This window comes from Sceloporus undulatus, chromosome 4 (genome assembly GCF_019175285.1).
Source record: "Sceloporus undulatus isolate JIND9_A2432 ecotype Alabama chromosome 4, SceUnd_v1.1, whole genome shotgun sequence".
Lineage (NCBI taxonomy): Eukaryota > Metazoa > Chordata > Lepidosauria > Squamata > Phrynosomatidae > Sceloporus > Sceloporus undulatus.
In genome coordinates, this window is record NC_056525.1 from 214,703,473 (window position 1) to 214,717,683 (window position 14,211).

Here is a 14,211-nt window from a genome sequence, read left to right on the forward strand (position 1 = left end):
ATGGCTCCCAGGTTTTCAGAAAAGCAATACGGAATTGTCAAAATTTATGACGTGAGGTTGACAATTATGAGGAATGATAATAAAATTGCTTAGCCTTTCAGGTTCCACATGACTGCTGTCTTAAACTGCCAGCCTATATGCTGTACTGAACTGTTTCTCTGACCAGGATATCACCACGTAGAATCAAGCTGCAAAGCAGGCAATCGGGTATTACCCTGTCCTTTCTCCATCTCCTTTATGAGCAAATACCAAATCAAAGCAAGTAGCAAATCAGTGGTTGGCTGACATATAGAAAAGCTAATTCGGAAGCCTTACAAACTTCTTGCCCCGCAGCACAAGTCTGGCTAGATCAAGTGAGGCACATATATAAAATGCCCACCTCAAAAGGAAAGACATCTTTTAAGAATTCCAGGTTCGCATGAGATCTCAGATCCAACAGAAAACCCCAAATCCACAGCCATAGTGAGGGTGGGAGTTTTACTTCCATCAGGCTAAGTTCACTGTTGAGCCTGGAGTAGGAAGAATTCAACAACAGCTTCACTTACTACAGACTATCCTTCCCCCAGTTGGAGTATATCTGGTGTATAATCTGGGAGCTGCATATTGGCCCTATACCCCCAAATTTAGGTCTTTTGGGGGGTCCCATTTAATATTCATACAGGATGAGCTTTCCTACCCATGAATAAGGAACATCCCTTACAATAAGGGAAACCTAGCAACCATACTCAGATTATTGGAAAGTTGAGGCAAAGGAAGTAAGATACCATTGCAAACATAATCATAATTAATTGTAACAGTATTATTGCAATATTTTTCCCATTGAAGAAAAACCTGCCTCACAGAGAAGTCACTCTAGGGATAAAAGGTATGGGTCCACAGGCAGTAACACTACTTATGTAAACAAACAGATTTTTGGAAGCCAGATGGATGCGCCCTTGTTAGCATTGGAACTGTGAACACTGAATCTATTAAGAATGATTAGCTGTTTATTTTTAACTGAGAGCTGTTGCTATTCCCTTACCAAAGGAATTTCAGCAGAAGTCTAGAAAAAGAAGTAGATCTTTATACTCCTGCCACTTGGCAGCACCCAGAGCATTATTTTAAAATAATTGTACTGTATACATATTTGTGACTGCATGTTTCACTGATGACACCCAAATCATTTTCTCTATGTCTCCGACTGATGCAGTGACTGGGGATGGGGTCTCTCCTCTCGTGGCCTGTCTAGAGTCAGTAATGGGCTGGATGAGGGAAAACCGACTCAAATTGAATCCAGAGAAAACGGAGGTACTAGTTATAGGTTCCCCTGGTCCAGGAATGGCGGTGGTTCCACCTGTCCTGAACGGGGTCACGCTCCCTGTGAAGGACTCCGTGCACAGTCTGGGGGTGCTTCTTGACTCGTCGCTACACCTGACTGCTCAGGTGAACGCGACGGTCAAGAGCACCTGTTATCAGCTTTGGCTTATTCGCCAGCTGCGCCCATACCTGGCCCAGAGGGACCTAGAAACTGTTGTACATGCTCTGGTAACCTCGAGATTGGATTTCTGCAATGTACTCTACTTGGGGCAACCCTTATATCAAACTCGGAAGCTGCAAATGGTTCAGAACATGGCAGCCCGGCTGGTCACTGGTGCTCCCAGGACCAGCCATATAACACCGGTGTTGAAAGATCTCCATTGGTTGCCTATTCGCTTCCGGGCCCAATATAAGGCGTTGGTTATTACCTATAAAGCCCTAAATGGCTTGGGTCCAGGTTACCTAAAGGATCGCCTCTCCCCGTACATTCCGCCTCGCACCCTCAGGACATCTGGGCAGCAGCTACTGAAGGTGCCTGGGGCTAGATTGTCCTCCACCACAAGGAGGACATTTTCCACTGCTGCCCCAGCCCTTTGGAATACGCTGCCCACTGAGCTCCGCTCGACTACCACCCTGGCCCAATTCAGGAAGAATTTGAAGACCTTCCTGTTCCAACAGGCATTCCCCGATTAAAAATCCTGTGGGCCTCCCTCCTCTTTCGTGGCCAAGAGGAAGGGCTTTGGGGCTTTTAGCCTGTGTTTTTTATTATTGTTTATATGTGATGTATTTTGGATTTTATTGTATGTATTGTTGTTTTAAATTTTATACTGTAAGCCGCCCTGATCGAAGGAAGGTGCGGGATATAAATAAAAACTTTATTATTATTATTTATTTTAAATAAATAAGAATGCTCTTAAAGGTAAATGAGCTTTGTTTTGCACCATTTACTACTCACCTGCCTCACCAGATCAGGGATTGCATTGCACATTTGTTTTTGGACTTAAAAAACAATATCTGAGTGATGCTTTTTACTATAGACAACTGTATCAGGTAGGATCTAATGTTTTTAAAACTAAACTGGAATTATTATGGAGTTGTTACCACTGCCAACAAAACCAAAATTGTTGTACAGTAGAACAATACTTTCATAGCAGTTGTTAAAGAATTGTTGTTACAGTTTTTTTGCAAGTGAATACTCCTGATACATGATGGTCCCAATCCATTTTTATGTATATATGTAGGTATTTCAAACTGTGACAGCTACATCTTTAAAGTAGTGTATAGTTTAGCCTTGCTCCTGTGGTGGTTGTATATAATTCTTGCTAAAAACTCACAAAATTTCCCCTGAAATTCAACCTTAGAGGAAAAAGTTATGCTCAGGCAGTAAATAGTCAGGATGTTTCAAAACAAGCCTATGCCTCTGAAGATGTCATATTTGCCTTCACTTTAGAATATAAACTCGCATTTCTTCCAACAAGCCATATTTCACCTATATATAAGCAAATATCTATTTTTATTGATACAAGGACTTTGATATCAGAGCAAGACAAAGCATAATCAAGACTGCTAAACAAAAGCCATGTTGGGAAGCGACCTGATGCAATAAGGTTAGTGAATATTGGATTGTGGTACTGGAAATTCCATACAGAATAGATTTCTGGATGATACCTTACCTTAGATTTAATTTAATATAAATCTTGTGCATTTATTTATTAATTTCAAAGATTTATATCTTGCTTTTATCCCACAACGGGATTTACAAGGCATTTCTGACTTATGGGAATCCTAAAGCAAACCTATAATGAGATTTTATTGCCAAGAGGAGGTTTGCCATTGTCTTCCTTTGAGGCTGAAAAAAAAATGTAGCTTGCTCAATGTCATCCAGTGGGTTTTCATGGTTGAGTGGGGATCTGGGGCTTGGTCTACTGGTGTCCTAGTCCAACACTCAAAGCATTACAGTATGCTAGCTTGTAATGATATAAGTAGCACACTTACATAATATAGGAAGCAGTTTATATTAGTACATGTTTCTAATTTAATTGCCTGTGAACTAATACGTGGATCAAGAAGACCTTCATGACATGAACATAGGCCTCTCTACTCCAGAGGCTTTTTCGATGATCAAGTGATTGTACTGTGTCTTAGTTCCCCCACATGCTTTACTTACTATTATATCTCCACCTCTCACAAATTGTACTCTGGGCTGAAACAACAACACATCACAGATGTAACAGATGTCACACAAGAGGTCCACAGTAAAAAAATATATCATGTTGCTTGTTGTGTGAATTGGGAATGTTAAGCGCAGTGGGATGAACCAGCAGTTCCAGTTGTAAGCAAGAGTAACCAAGAACAGCCATGCTATATAGCGACGATCTGGAAAAGAAAATATGTGTCTTTCTTTTAAAAGGACTCTTCTTCTTGGAACCTAGATAATACATTGTTCGAAAGTATAAATGCAATGAAAAAAATAATAAATTACTGGATCTACAGTAAATGCAACATAAGAACCAATTCAGACTTTACATGTTGGCTAACCTCCACTGTTTGATGTTTTTTAAAAAAGTAAAAAAAAATTGATGGTAAATATTGATTTTTTTCCACAAGTCCTTACACATGTTGACAATAATAATAAGAAAAAAAGCCAAACAATTTTTGTTCTGCAGCTTCAAAACCCACAGTACACCTTCCCAACAATGACAACAAAATGGATAGCTTTTCTACAAAAGCTGCACAGATTGCCCAGTAAACTGCAGTTTTCCAGAAGATATATAGCTTTCTCTTTTGGTTTGTACCAAAAAAAAAGATTGTTTTTAGGCAGCCATATTTATGTTTTGTGCAAAACTGCTTTTTTTTTTTACATAGAGGACAGCAATACTGTACAACAAAACTGGTGCACAACAAAGATTTGTTCAAGAGAGCAATATTGCACAATAAAACCATGTGCCATTTTTTGTATGACGTTGCTGGATTTTTGAGTGACATATCTGTGTAACATTTTGCAGCAGTGGTCTTTTATGTTAGAATAGCAATGTTGCACAACAAAAGTGTTGTGCAAAATCCAGATTGGCACATCCAAAATGATGTGCCAATTTTCTATGCAGCATTGTTAGTTTTTGGACAACATTTTGTTGTGCAATCTTGCTATGTAAATAAAAAATCAAGATGTTGCATAACAAACGTATTGCACAACAAAAGTCATATTGAAAACCAGCAATGTGGCACAAGAAAACCACATGTGGCTGCAGCTTCAGTCATCTGAGTTTCTTTTCCTATTGCGTAACATTTGGATTGTACAACTTTCAAATCAGCCAGGACTGCAGCCACAGTGTCAAACTGTTTACTGTGTTGTTTGTACAGGGATATAGTCTGCAGTGCAACTAAGTTTTAAGTGTGTGAGATTTTTTTGTTAGAATGCTGTCCAGTTTTCTGTTTGTAGGGAAAAACTGCAAGTATAAATTTTTTACTGCAAAGTTGTGCAGTTTCTCAAACTCTTGCACAGTTGTCAAAAAGCATACAGTTGATACTGTGCTGGAAACAAACAAACAAACAAACAAACAAACAAACAAAGTTCCTGCAATCTGTGGGCACTTTTGATAAACTGTTTTTTTCCCCTCTAGAGGAACTGGGAACTCCAGATTTGAGTCCAATTGGGAAATTGATGAATTTCCGTTCCATCCCTATTTCAAAACTAGCTTTTGGTTTGTTTTTGTGTTTGGCAGTCTGGCCCCTGGACCTGCCACAATTGGCCACCCCATCTTAAGGTAACTGAAGACAGCAGAGGCCTCTGTAGTCATAGTATATGCCACTACTAATGTCATTCTACCTCTTTTTGCATCTTTTTTTGAAAGGCGTTCAGTTTACCTGTGTATGCATCTATACTTTCTGGTAGCTTCAATGCATTCATATATGCTTTCATGGGTGGCCTCTTGAATTTACAGCATAGCATGTCACAGTAATGATCCTCCTCAGGTTTGACTTCTTCTGGCTTTTTATCTCCCTCCTTTTTGTCCTCCTTCTTTTCATCCTTCTTTTCATCCTTCTTTTCATCCTTCTTTTCATCTTTTTTTTCTTCTTTTGGTGGAGGAGGTGGAGGCTGTTTTTTGGGCGCTAGATAAATTTTCAAAAAGGCAGCATTTAATGCATGTTTCTAAAAACCACCAAGATCATTGATAACTACAGCAAAATATACATTAGGTCTCAAGTCCAGCTTACTGCTGACAAAATTAAAACTCTCTTTGGCATAGTTATGCTGAATTGTGTCACACTGCATTCAAAGGTGCAAGACACATTGAAAACTTTACACAAATGTGAAAACTGGTTGCATAGTGCCAGGATCATTTATCATCCTAGTACTAGTTATAGCAATGTAATAAGCTGCAATAGTGTAATGACACAGCTGGATACAGATCAAAGCAATATTCTCCTCAGAGATTGCTGGAAACAACTGTTAGCAAAGTTTACACCTATTTAGAAAAGTGTTAAGTGATTAACATGAATATTGCTCTATGTTCTTGCCTGTGCAGTGATACCATTAGCATTAGCTGAATACTATGAAATGTATTTATCACACCTCCTTCAGAAGCATGCATTATGACTATATTTATTAGATATATATTTGTTAGACAGAACTGACCATTTTAAATTGGGTTGACTGATGAATGATCAGGTTCACTAGATACCCAGTTCCCCATTAGCAGGAAAATATACTTTCAGTATATACTTATGAAAATATACTTTTTTAGCCTTTATACTTTAGCTGGGAGTAAATCCCATTTAATTCAGTGGTCTTACATCTGAACAGACCTGTACAGAACTGTATAGTAAGCCCATTTCATCCTCTGATTTGACTGGAACATGAGCACAGAAGGTTGCAGGCACAAAAATGACATCTCTGCTGGAATTTGCCTAATGCATTTGCTTCACATTGCTTAATAATATGGTTATATGCCTTGTTTGAACAGTTTGCCTCCCTCCCCTTACTGTAGAATTCCTCTCTTTCCTCTCCTTTTGGGCATACATAGTGTTTCCATAAGTGAAATGGGTGTTTTTATGTTAAATTCTCTAGAAGGTATTTGTGGGAAAATTTCAGGCAGGAACACAATATTATTGATGCACCCGAGGGTCGGGATGGGGAGACAATCCTCAAGGAGGATCCTTTCCCAGCCAGTGACTAAAGTTTGACTTGGAAAATTGTATAGGCCTAGCAAGTTTGCAACAAATTAAGGTAACACTTTTGAAAATACCAATGCATTACCTTTAAACACTTTCAGTTTCTGTTAACTTACTGGCTGTTGGACTGGGTTCAGGTGAAGAGATGACCGGATCTGTCAACTTTTCTTTATATGTGGCAGTCCTTTCTTTCATTTTCTTGACAATTTCTCTGAGCTGTTCTTGGGTATATTCATTTATGGGGGTTCCTGGCCTCTTATTGTCTGTACTGTTTCAGGGTAGGGTGGGGAAAAAGAATAGTTGAGAAGTTAGAAATACATTACAATATTAAACTTGGCATACAGTAAATAACAAATAATTTCCACCTACTCAAAGTAATTAAACAGTAAATAACAATGTAATCAAATAAAGTAAGGCCAAGTCATTATTATCAGGGAGACAATAAGCAACATATATGGCCCTTTGCCTTGAGTATGATGTTATTTTGTTGTGTAGCTTTTGATACCATCAATCATGGTATCCTTCTGGGCTGCCTCTCTTGGATGGGATATGGAGGCAATATTTTACAGTGGGCAAACCCAGAAAGTGATGCTGGGGGACTCCTGCTTGACCCCCTGGCCATTAGCTTGTGGGGTCCCCCAGGGTTATGAGTTGTCCCCTAGGCTATTTATCATATACATGAAACCACTGGGAGAAGTTTTCTGGAGTTTTGGGGTGAGGTGCCATCAATGTGCGGGTGACACCCAACTCTATTATTCCTTTTCACCTCAGTCCAAGGAGGCTGTCCTGGTCCTAAACCAGTGTCTGTATCAATAATGGACTGGGTGAGGGCAAACAAATTGATACTTAATTCAGACAAGACAGAGGTGCCCCTGGTCAGTCGGAAGGCAAACCAAGGAATAAGGATCCTGCCTGTGTTAGATGGGGTTACACTCCCCCTGAAGATGAAGGCTTGCAGTTTGGGGGTACTCATGTACTTGGCTCTGAACCTAGACATCCAGGTTTCTGCAGTGACCAGGAGTGCTTTTGCACATTTAAAACATGTGCACCAACTGCACCTGTTTCTTGAAATGCTGGATATGGCCTTAGTGGTACATGCCTTGGTTAGATCCCATCTGGAGTTCTGTAATGCACTGTACTCAGGGCTGCCTTTGAAGAGTGTTCGGAAACAGCAAGTGGTCCAAAAAGCTGCAGCCAGATTGTTAATAGGGGTAGGTTACAGAGACCACACAACATCCATGTTGAAATAGCTCCACTGCCTGCCAGTTTGATTCCGAGCACAATTCAAAATGTTGGTTATGACCTATAAAGCCCTACATGGCTCAGGTCCAGGCTATTTGGCAGACCGTATCTCCCTCTGTGAGCTGGCCCAGGCCCTGAGATCCTCTGGAGAGGACCTTATTTTAATTCCACCTCATCATAAGCATTGTTGGTGGAGACTTGAGAAAAGGCCTTTTCTGTGGCTGCCCCTGACTGTGGAACTTCCTTCCTAGGCAGATCAGAATGATCCCTTCCTTGTTGTCCCTCCGCTGGCATGTTAAAACCTTCTTATGCAGGCAGACATAAAAGAATGTTTTTAAAGGACTGGCTTGGAGTGTTGTATCATTTTAAATGTTTCAAACAATTTTATCTTTTTAACTGTATATTTATTTTTTAATAAGCAATATATTTTAATATTGTAACAATTTAATTCTGTTTTAAATCTATCACTTTTATATGTTTTTAATTATATTGTTCTTTTAATGTTGTGAGCCATTTCTAGGGATAGAGTGGGATATAATTAATACAACAACAACAACAACAATCAAAAGTGTTTTATAAGCCCCCTGCTTCTGTTTCTGCACCTTAGGGCCAGATGGAACTACAATGTGATGGATATTAAGCAATTTGAGAAAACTGCCATTTTTGGACTACAACCTCCAGAATCCCTTGCCATCATGGCCAGTAGCCATGATGGCGGGGGGAAATGTGTGTGTTTTAACCCCAAAAATAACTGACCAAAGCTCTGCTATTTTGTATAACTTGATTTAGGTACTGATGGCTCCTGTTTCTAGTCTTATTATTGCCCCTAATTCAATTGCTTTAGATGATTCTGTTCTTTCCTGACTTTGATTTGGGATTGTCCCACTGCTACCATTAGCTAAACAAAGATCTCATATAAAAAACCCTATATTAACATTATGTCCAGAGTAGGACTCCTAATTTGCCACTCCCTCAACTTCCTAGAATCTTAAAACCATGATTTCCCCATGGTTTAATATTCCTGTCTGGCTTGGGAGTGAAAAGACAGAAATCAGGTTAGACATAATGCTATGCTTTTTCAAGCTACTGAGTTCATGAATTGTAAATGAGAGCTGGGAATTGTGCTTGGCAGAAGTGTGGCACCCCTTCCTTGCATAGTCCCTTCCTTGCTATGTGAGTGGGACAAACACATGAAAATAAACACCCCTGGTAACATATAGTTTGGCTGTTTTGGACCATCAATTCAAGTTACTGATGGTGGTGGTGGGAGTAGCACATATTGTACACAATTATTTCAAGATCTACAGTTACATGGGAAAATAGGCCATTTGTACATTGACTATATAAAGAACTACTTTCAGTATAATAGATAAAACTAACTTCACTTTTGCATGGTTTGCTAGTCCACAGATAGTAAAGTCACAGGAACTCAGTTGTCTGTCTCAGACATAGCTGGCATGCAAGGATGGTGGAAGGGAGAAATTCACTCTAAGCTAATGAATTTGCCCACCTCCCATACCAAGCTGTACCCCTATAATTAGGTGAAGGAAAGGCATTTTTTTCATGTCCAAATTACAGATGAACCTTAAACTGGAATTTACAAAAAGCCTGTAATTGTAAGAAAGCGTGTTTGAAAGTCCTCCACCAAAAGCAATATGACAATAAATACATATAGGATCAGGTTTTTAAAAAAGTCATACACTGTTGTTTTTCTTTCAGAAAAATTCTCTTATTTTTCTTTCAGTAGAACTAGGCTGGGAGAAAAAGCTTTGCTCTTGCCAAGAGCATTCACATGGACTCCTCTGTCTCCTTTTCCATATTCTTTCCCTCTTGCCCAACATTGACCTCATAAGCAAAAGGAGAAGGATTAAGGATGGAAAATGTATTTGTCCATTTAGTGCACACACTTTCCCACAAAAACTGAACTAAGCTTTTGAACCTGCTGAGGTACTGGTTTGAAAATTCAGGCCAGACACTGCTATGCTCATGGAGAACGTGTCTCCAATGAGCTAGAACTCCACCCTTTTGTAAAAATCAATTTGTTCTCTGTGAATCTGATTTTTGAGTTACAACATGTGCATAAAACTGACTCAATACATTAGCTTGTGCTGAGTGTGCACTGAAGCTGTAGCCCCCTGACCCTTATTCACTCATAATGTGAAAGAAAATCCATTGGGGCACAGGAAAAATAGGTCTGAATGCAGCTGCAGAAGAGAGTCTGCATTTAATTTAAATATTTGTAAAGCATGCTAATGTATTTTTAAGATAACATGGAGAATACCCTTAAGACTGAAATGGGTGGATCATAAACATATGATAGATTGGCTTTAGTCTGAATAAGTAATCAAACAGTTACAATTTTAAAAAGTCTCTTGCATCTAGAAAACTAAAACACAAAAGTAGAAGGTGAAAATGTGAGTGATCAGCTGGGGATGTGTGGAAAGATGTTTTTCTGCCTTTTTGCTGTTTTGAAAGAAAAAAACTGCCCAACCGTAGCTGCTGGAATAAAGTCTCCCTATATTCATTATGTCACGAATGTGGTTTGTTTGAAAGAGCAATGTACCTCCTTGCTTTCCCCACAGACTACTCAGATAAGTCATGCTTTCTCTACCCACTTTCACCAGTCTAGCCTGAAAGAATATGATGCCCAAAGCCTCATGGGGAGATGACTGTCTGCCCACAGAACACATACCTCTTCACAATTTGGATGAGCGAAACCCAGAAGAAGAGAAAAATATGAGCCTAAGTAGAGTAATGTTTGAATAAATCAAAGAATTGTGGTGGATCACACCTATCTAATCCAGCATCCTGTTCACTGGCAAATCACTTGCTTATGGAACATGAAAATTTACCTTTAGTAGTGGCAGGAATATATATCTATAATGAGTAGCAGCCATTGATAACCCATACCTTCTGGCATCTCACAAATGAAAGCTGAAACACTTATGGCTGAGCAATATCAGAGGACCTTTCCACACGGGGCACAGAAGTAGGCTCAGTTCGCATTGGTCGATGCGTATTCGCGTTATATTGCATTGGTGTTCCACACCTGTGAGCTCAGAATATTGTATATCGTATTGACCAATGCGATATAACGTGAATACGCTTTGGCCAATGCGTATTCATGGCTGGGTTCCGAACTGAAGGCAGCCAGCTCCTCCGTTTTGCGAGTGCGCAAAATTAGTGGATCGGCGGGATCCGTATTGATGGCCAGTGCGAAACCTCTGCTGCTTTGGCTGGTGTGTACATCCAATCCGCTGGTTCTCCTGCAGACCACCGGGTTACAAATTTCCCATGATGCTGCGCTGGAATTTCCCCCATCTCCTTCCGTTGGCCCCTTCCCCTTTCAGGACAACCGCCGGGGCTGGGGAGCGATTTTTCCACTGAACGAGATAATGCGGAAACCTTTTGTGTCGGGGGGGGATGTATATGTATATGTATATGTGTGTATATACACACACACACACACAAAGATGTGTGTGTAAGCATATACATGCATCTTTACACTTTCGGCTGCTCCACAGTTTGTGTGTGTGTGTGTGTGTGTATGTATATGTATGTATACACACACACACAGACAGCTGTGTGTGTACACATATAAATACGGCTTCACACTTTTGGCAGTACCACTATGTGTATATGTGTGTATATTTATGTGTGTGTGTGTGTGTGTACACACACACACACACACATATATATATAAACACTCAAGCAGACAGATGTGTGTGTACACATATAAATACGGCATCACACTTTTGGCTGTGGCACAGTGTGTTTTTGTATATATATGTCTGTGTTTGTGTGTGTGTGTGTGTGTTTATATATATGTGTGTGTGTGTGTGTGTGTGTGTATACACACACACACTCATACAGACAAATGTGTGTGTACACATAAAAAAGGGATCACATTTTTGGCTGTACCACTATGTGTATATGTGTATATATCTATCTATCTGTGTGTGTGTGTGTGTGTGTGTGTGTGTGTATCTATACTGTATATAAACACTCATAGAGACAAATGTGTGTGTACACATAAAAAAGGCATCTCGCTTTTGGCTGTACCACTATGTGTATATATATAAGTATGTATGTATATATATAAGTATGTATGTATGTAGTTATGTGTGTGCATACACACACACACACACACACACACACACACACATATACAGATGGTGCATACCCCTTTCGTAAGTTGCTAAAGGCAGCAATTCTCGCGATATTACGCGCTAAACAGTGACCTCATTCTTCACCCCGGAAATTAAAAATGTTGCCCCTGTTCAGAGCCCCACAGAGCATGCACAAAGCTGCTGATGCGCATCGGCCAATACACATTGTATCGGGCTGGTGTGGTTATCCAATCTGCACTTGCCTCACTTTGCCTGAATACGCATTGGCCGATTTGCAAAACCTCAATTCGGAAGGCCGCCCAGGTGTGAATGAACGATGCGATATGATGCGAATACGAATCGGCAAAGCGTATTCAGAGAGCGCGAGTGTGAATGAATGATGCGATATGATGCGAATATGCATTGGCCAATGTGAACTGACCCTACTTCTGTGCCCTGTGTGGAAAGGTCCATCGTGTGGTTAAAAGGATGTGGCCAGGCAACAGGGCAGAAGTTACTGATCAGGAAGAATAGACAAAACTATTATTTTAAGCAGGGAAACCTTGACATTTATGTACAGGAAAACCTGAAAACAACCCCAAATCAATTAATACAATAGTGTGAGTGTGTTTGCATGCACATGCATACTTACATATATATGTGCACAGGTTAATTAACAATAAAGAGGATATTTGAAGGAACATATATCTGCCTGTGTTTTGAGATCTTCTGGGGAGGCCCTTTTCTTTGTCCCACCATTCTTACAGGTACATCTGGTGGGACCACAGGAAAGGGCCATTTTGGTGGCTGCTCTATGGGGCCCTTCCCAGAGCAGTTAGGCTGTTATCCTCCTTTCCACAGGCAGATAAAGATATTTTTGTTTCAACAAATTTTGAGGATGGATTGCTTTGGGGAAATCGGCAGTGTAGAATGTGCTGGATATTCTTCCCCTCCCATTTCTAGCAGTTTATGTTTTAATTAGTTTTATTTTTTTTACTAGTTTAATTAGTTTTTAACTTTTGTATGCCATGAATTTTTAAACTATGTTTAACTGTCGTAAGCTGCCTTGAGCCATGAACTGGAAAAAAAGGTAGTTTATAAATAAAGCCCTTCTCAAAGTTACAGCTTTTAAAATAGAAAGGCAGAGATAAACTTATGACCATCACTACTCAATTGGGACAGTTTCACAGATGATAGCATGATGCTATGTGAATGCTTCCTAGGATGTGTAATTAATGTACCTTTCACTCATCTCTACTTCTCTAAGGACTTTATCACACTAGAGGAATCCCGCTCAGAAATGGGATTTAAAGTAGATTTAAACGAGAAAAACCCCACAAATGTGGGAGGTTTTTCACACAACGTTTCAGCAAAACAGAAATAATGTGTAAATATAGCCAATATAAACGGGACAAAAAAACCTTTTTTACTTTTAGGAACTTCTTCACTTTCAGGAAGTTCCTAAATTAAAAAGGTGTCATTTCCCCCCTCTTTACATTCACTTTATTTTCACGTTATTTCTGTTTTGCTGAAACGTCATGTGAAAAACCTCCCACATTTGTGTTTTATTCTCTTTTAAATCTACTCTAAATCCCATTTTTGAGTGGGATTCCTATAGAATAATAAGGTCCTTAAATCTCAAATAAAACTACATATGGTTGCTCCTGGAACCCTTTGAAAAATGCTGGAGTGTGCATTCATCTTTGTGCATTCAGCTAAAAGAAGAATTAAAATAGTACTTTACATGGCACTGTGTTATCTAGCAATGCCCTCTTCCATAGCCAAGATTCTGTTCAGCAAACATTCCTGCAATGTTAATTAAAACTCTTTTGCTCATAATTTTTCTCTCTTATTACTTCCTGTTCTGCATAGTTGGGGGATTAGTGATATATGTCCACTTACTTTCCCCTTCATTACCTTGCAGGCAAGGGTTTTAATTATTGTTTTCCTTTAATTCTTTTCTTGTTGAAAAATAGCATGATGACAAATGGGCTTTTCTGCCCTTTGTGGCTTTGGGCAGGATCCCAGTGCTTGGAACTAACTAAGTCTGTGCCCATGTTTACACAAGTCACTAAGGAGAACCCAGTTTATTATTCATATTATTATTCATAAGGAGAATGTTGATGCACACTTGCCAATTTGTTTCCACTTGGATTCTCCCACCAATGGCTAAACAAACCAAGAATTCATCAGCTAGAAAAAGCATAGTGTGAAATCCATACAGGGATTCCTGAGTCAAAAACTTACATCATGTTGTATGTGCCTTCAATTTACCTGCCAACTTTTGGCAACCACATGAATTTCATAAGGTTTTCCTGTTGTTGTATGCCTTCAAGTTGCATCCGATTTATGGCAACCTTAAGGCAAATCTAACATGGGAGTTTCTTGGCAA

The 14,211-nt window shown here is 39.6% G+C and overlaps 1 protein-coding gene across 1 annotated transcript in view; it reads right to left on the minus strand.

The window, feature by feature from the left end:
- CNGB3 (cyclic nucleotide gated channel subunit beta 3) overlaps window positions 1-14,211 on the minus strand; it is a 68,429-nt gene that overhangs the window by 24,899 nt on the left and 29,319 nt on the right. Inside the window, exons 5-8 of the mRNA XM_042464453.1 lie at window positions 6,585-6,736; window positions 5,311-5,406; window positions 5,161-5,229; window positions 3,464-3,672 (exon numbers count right to left, since the gene is read on the minus strand). Coding sequence (XP_042320387.1) covers window positions 3,464-3,672; window positions 5,161-5,229; window positions 5,311-5,406; window positions 6,585-6,736 — 526 coding nt within the window. The remainder of the gene's footprint in view (window positions 1-3,463; window positions 3,673-5,160; window positions 5,230-5,310; window positions 5,407-6,584; window positions 6,737-14,211) is intronic.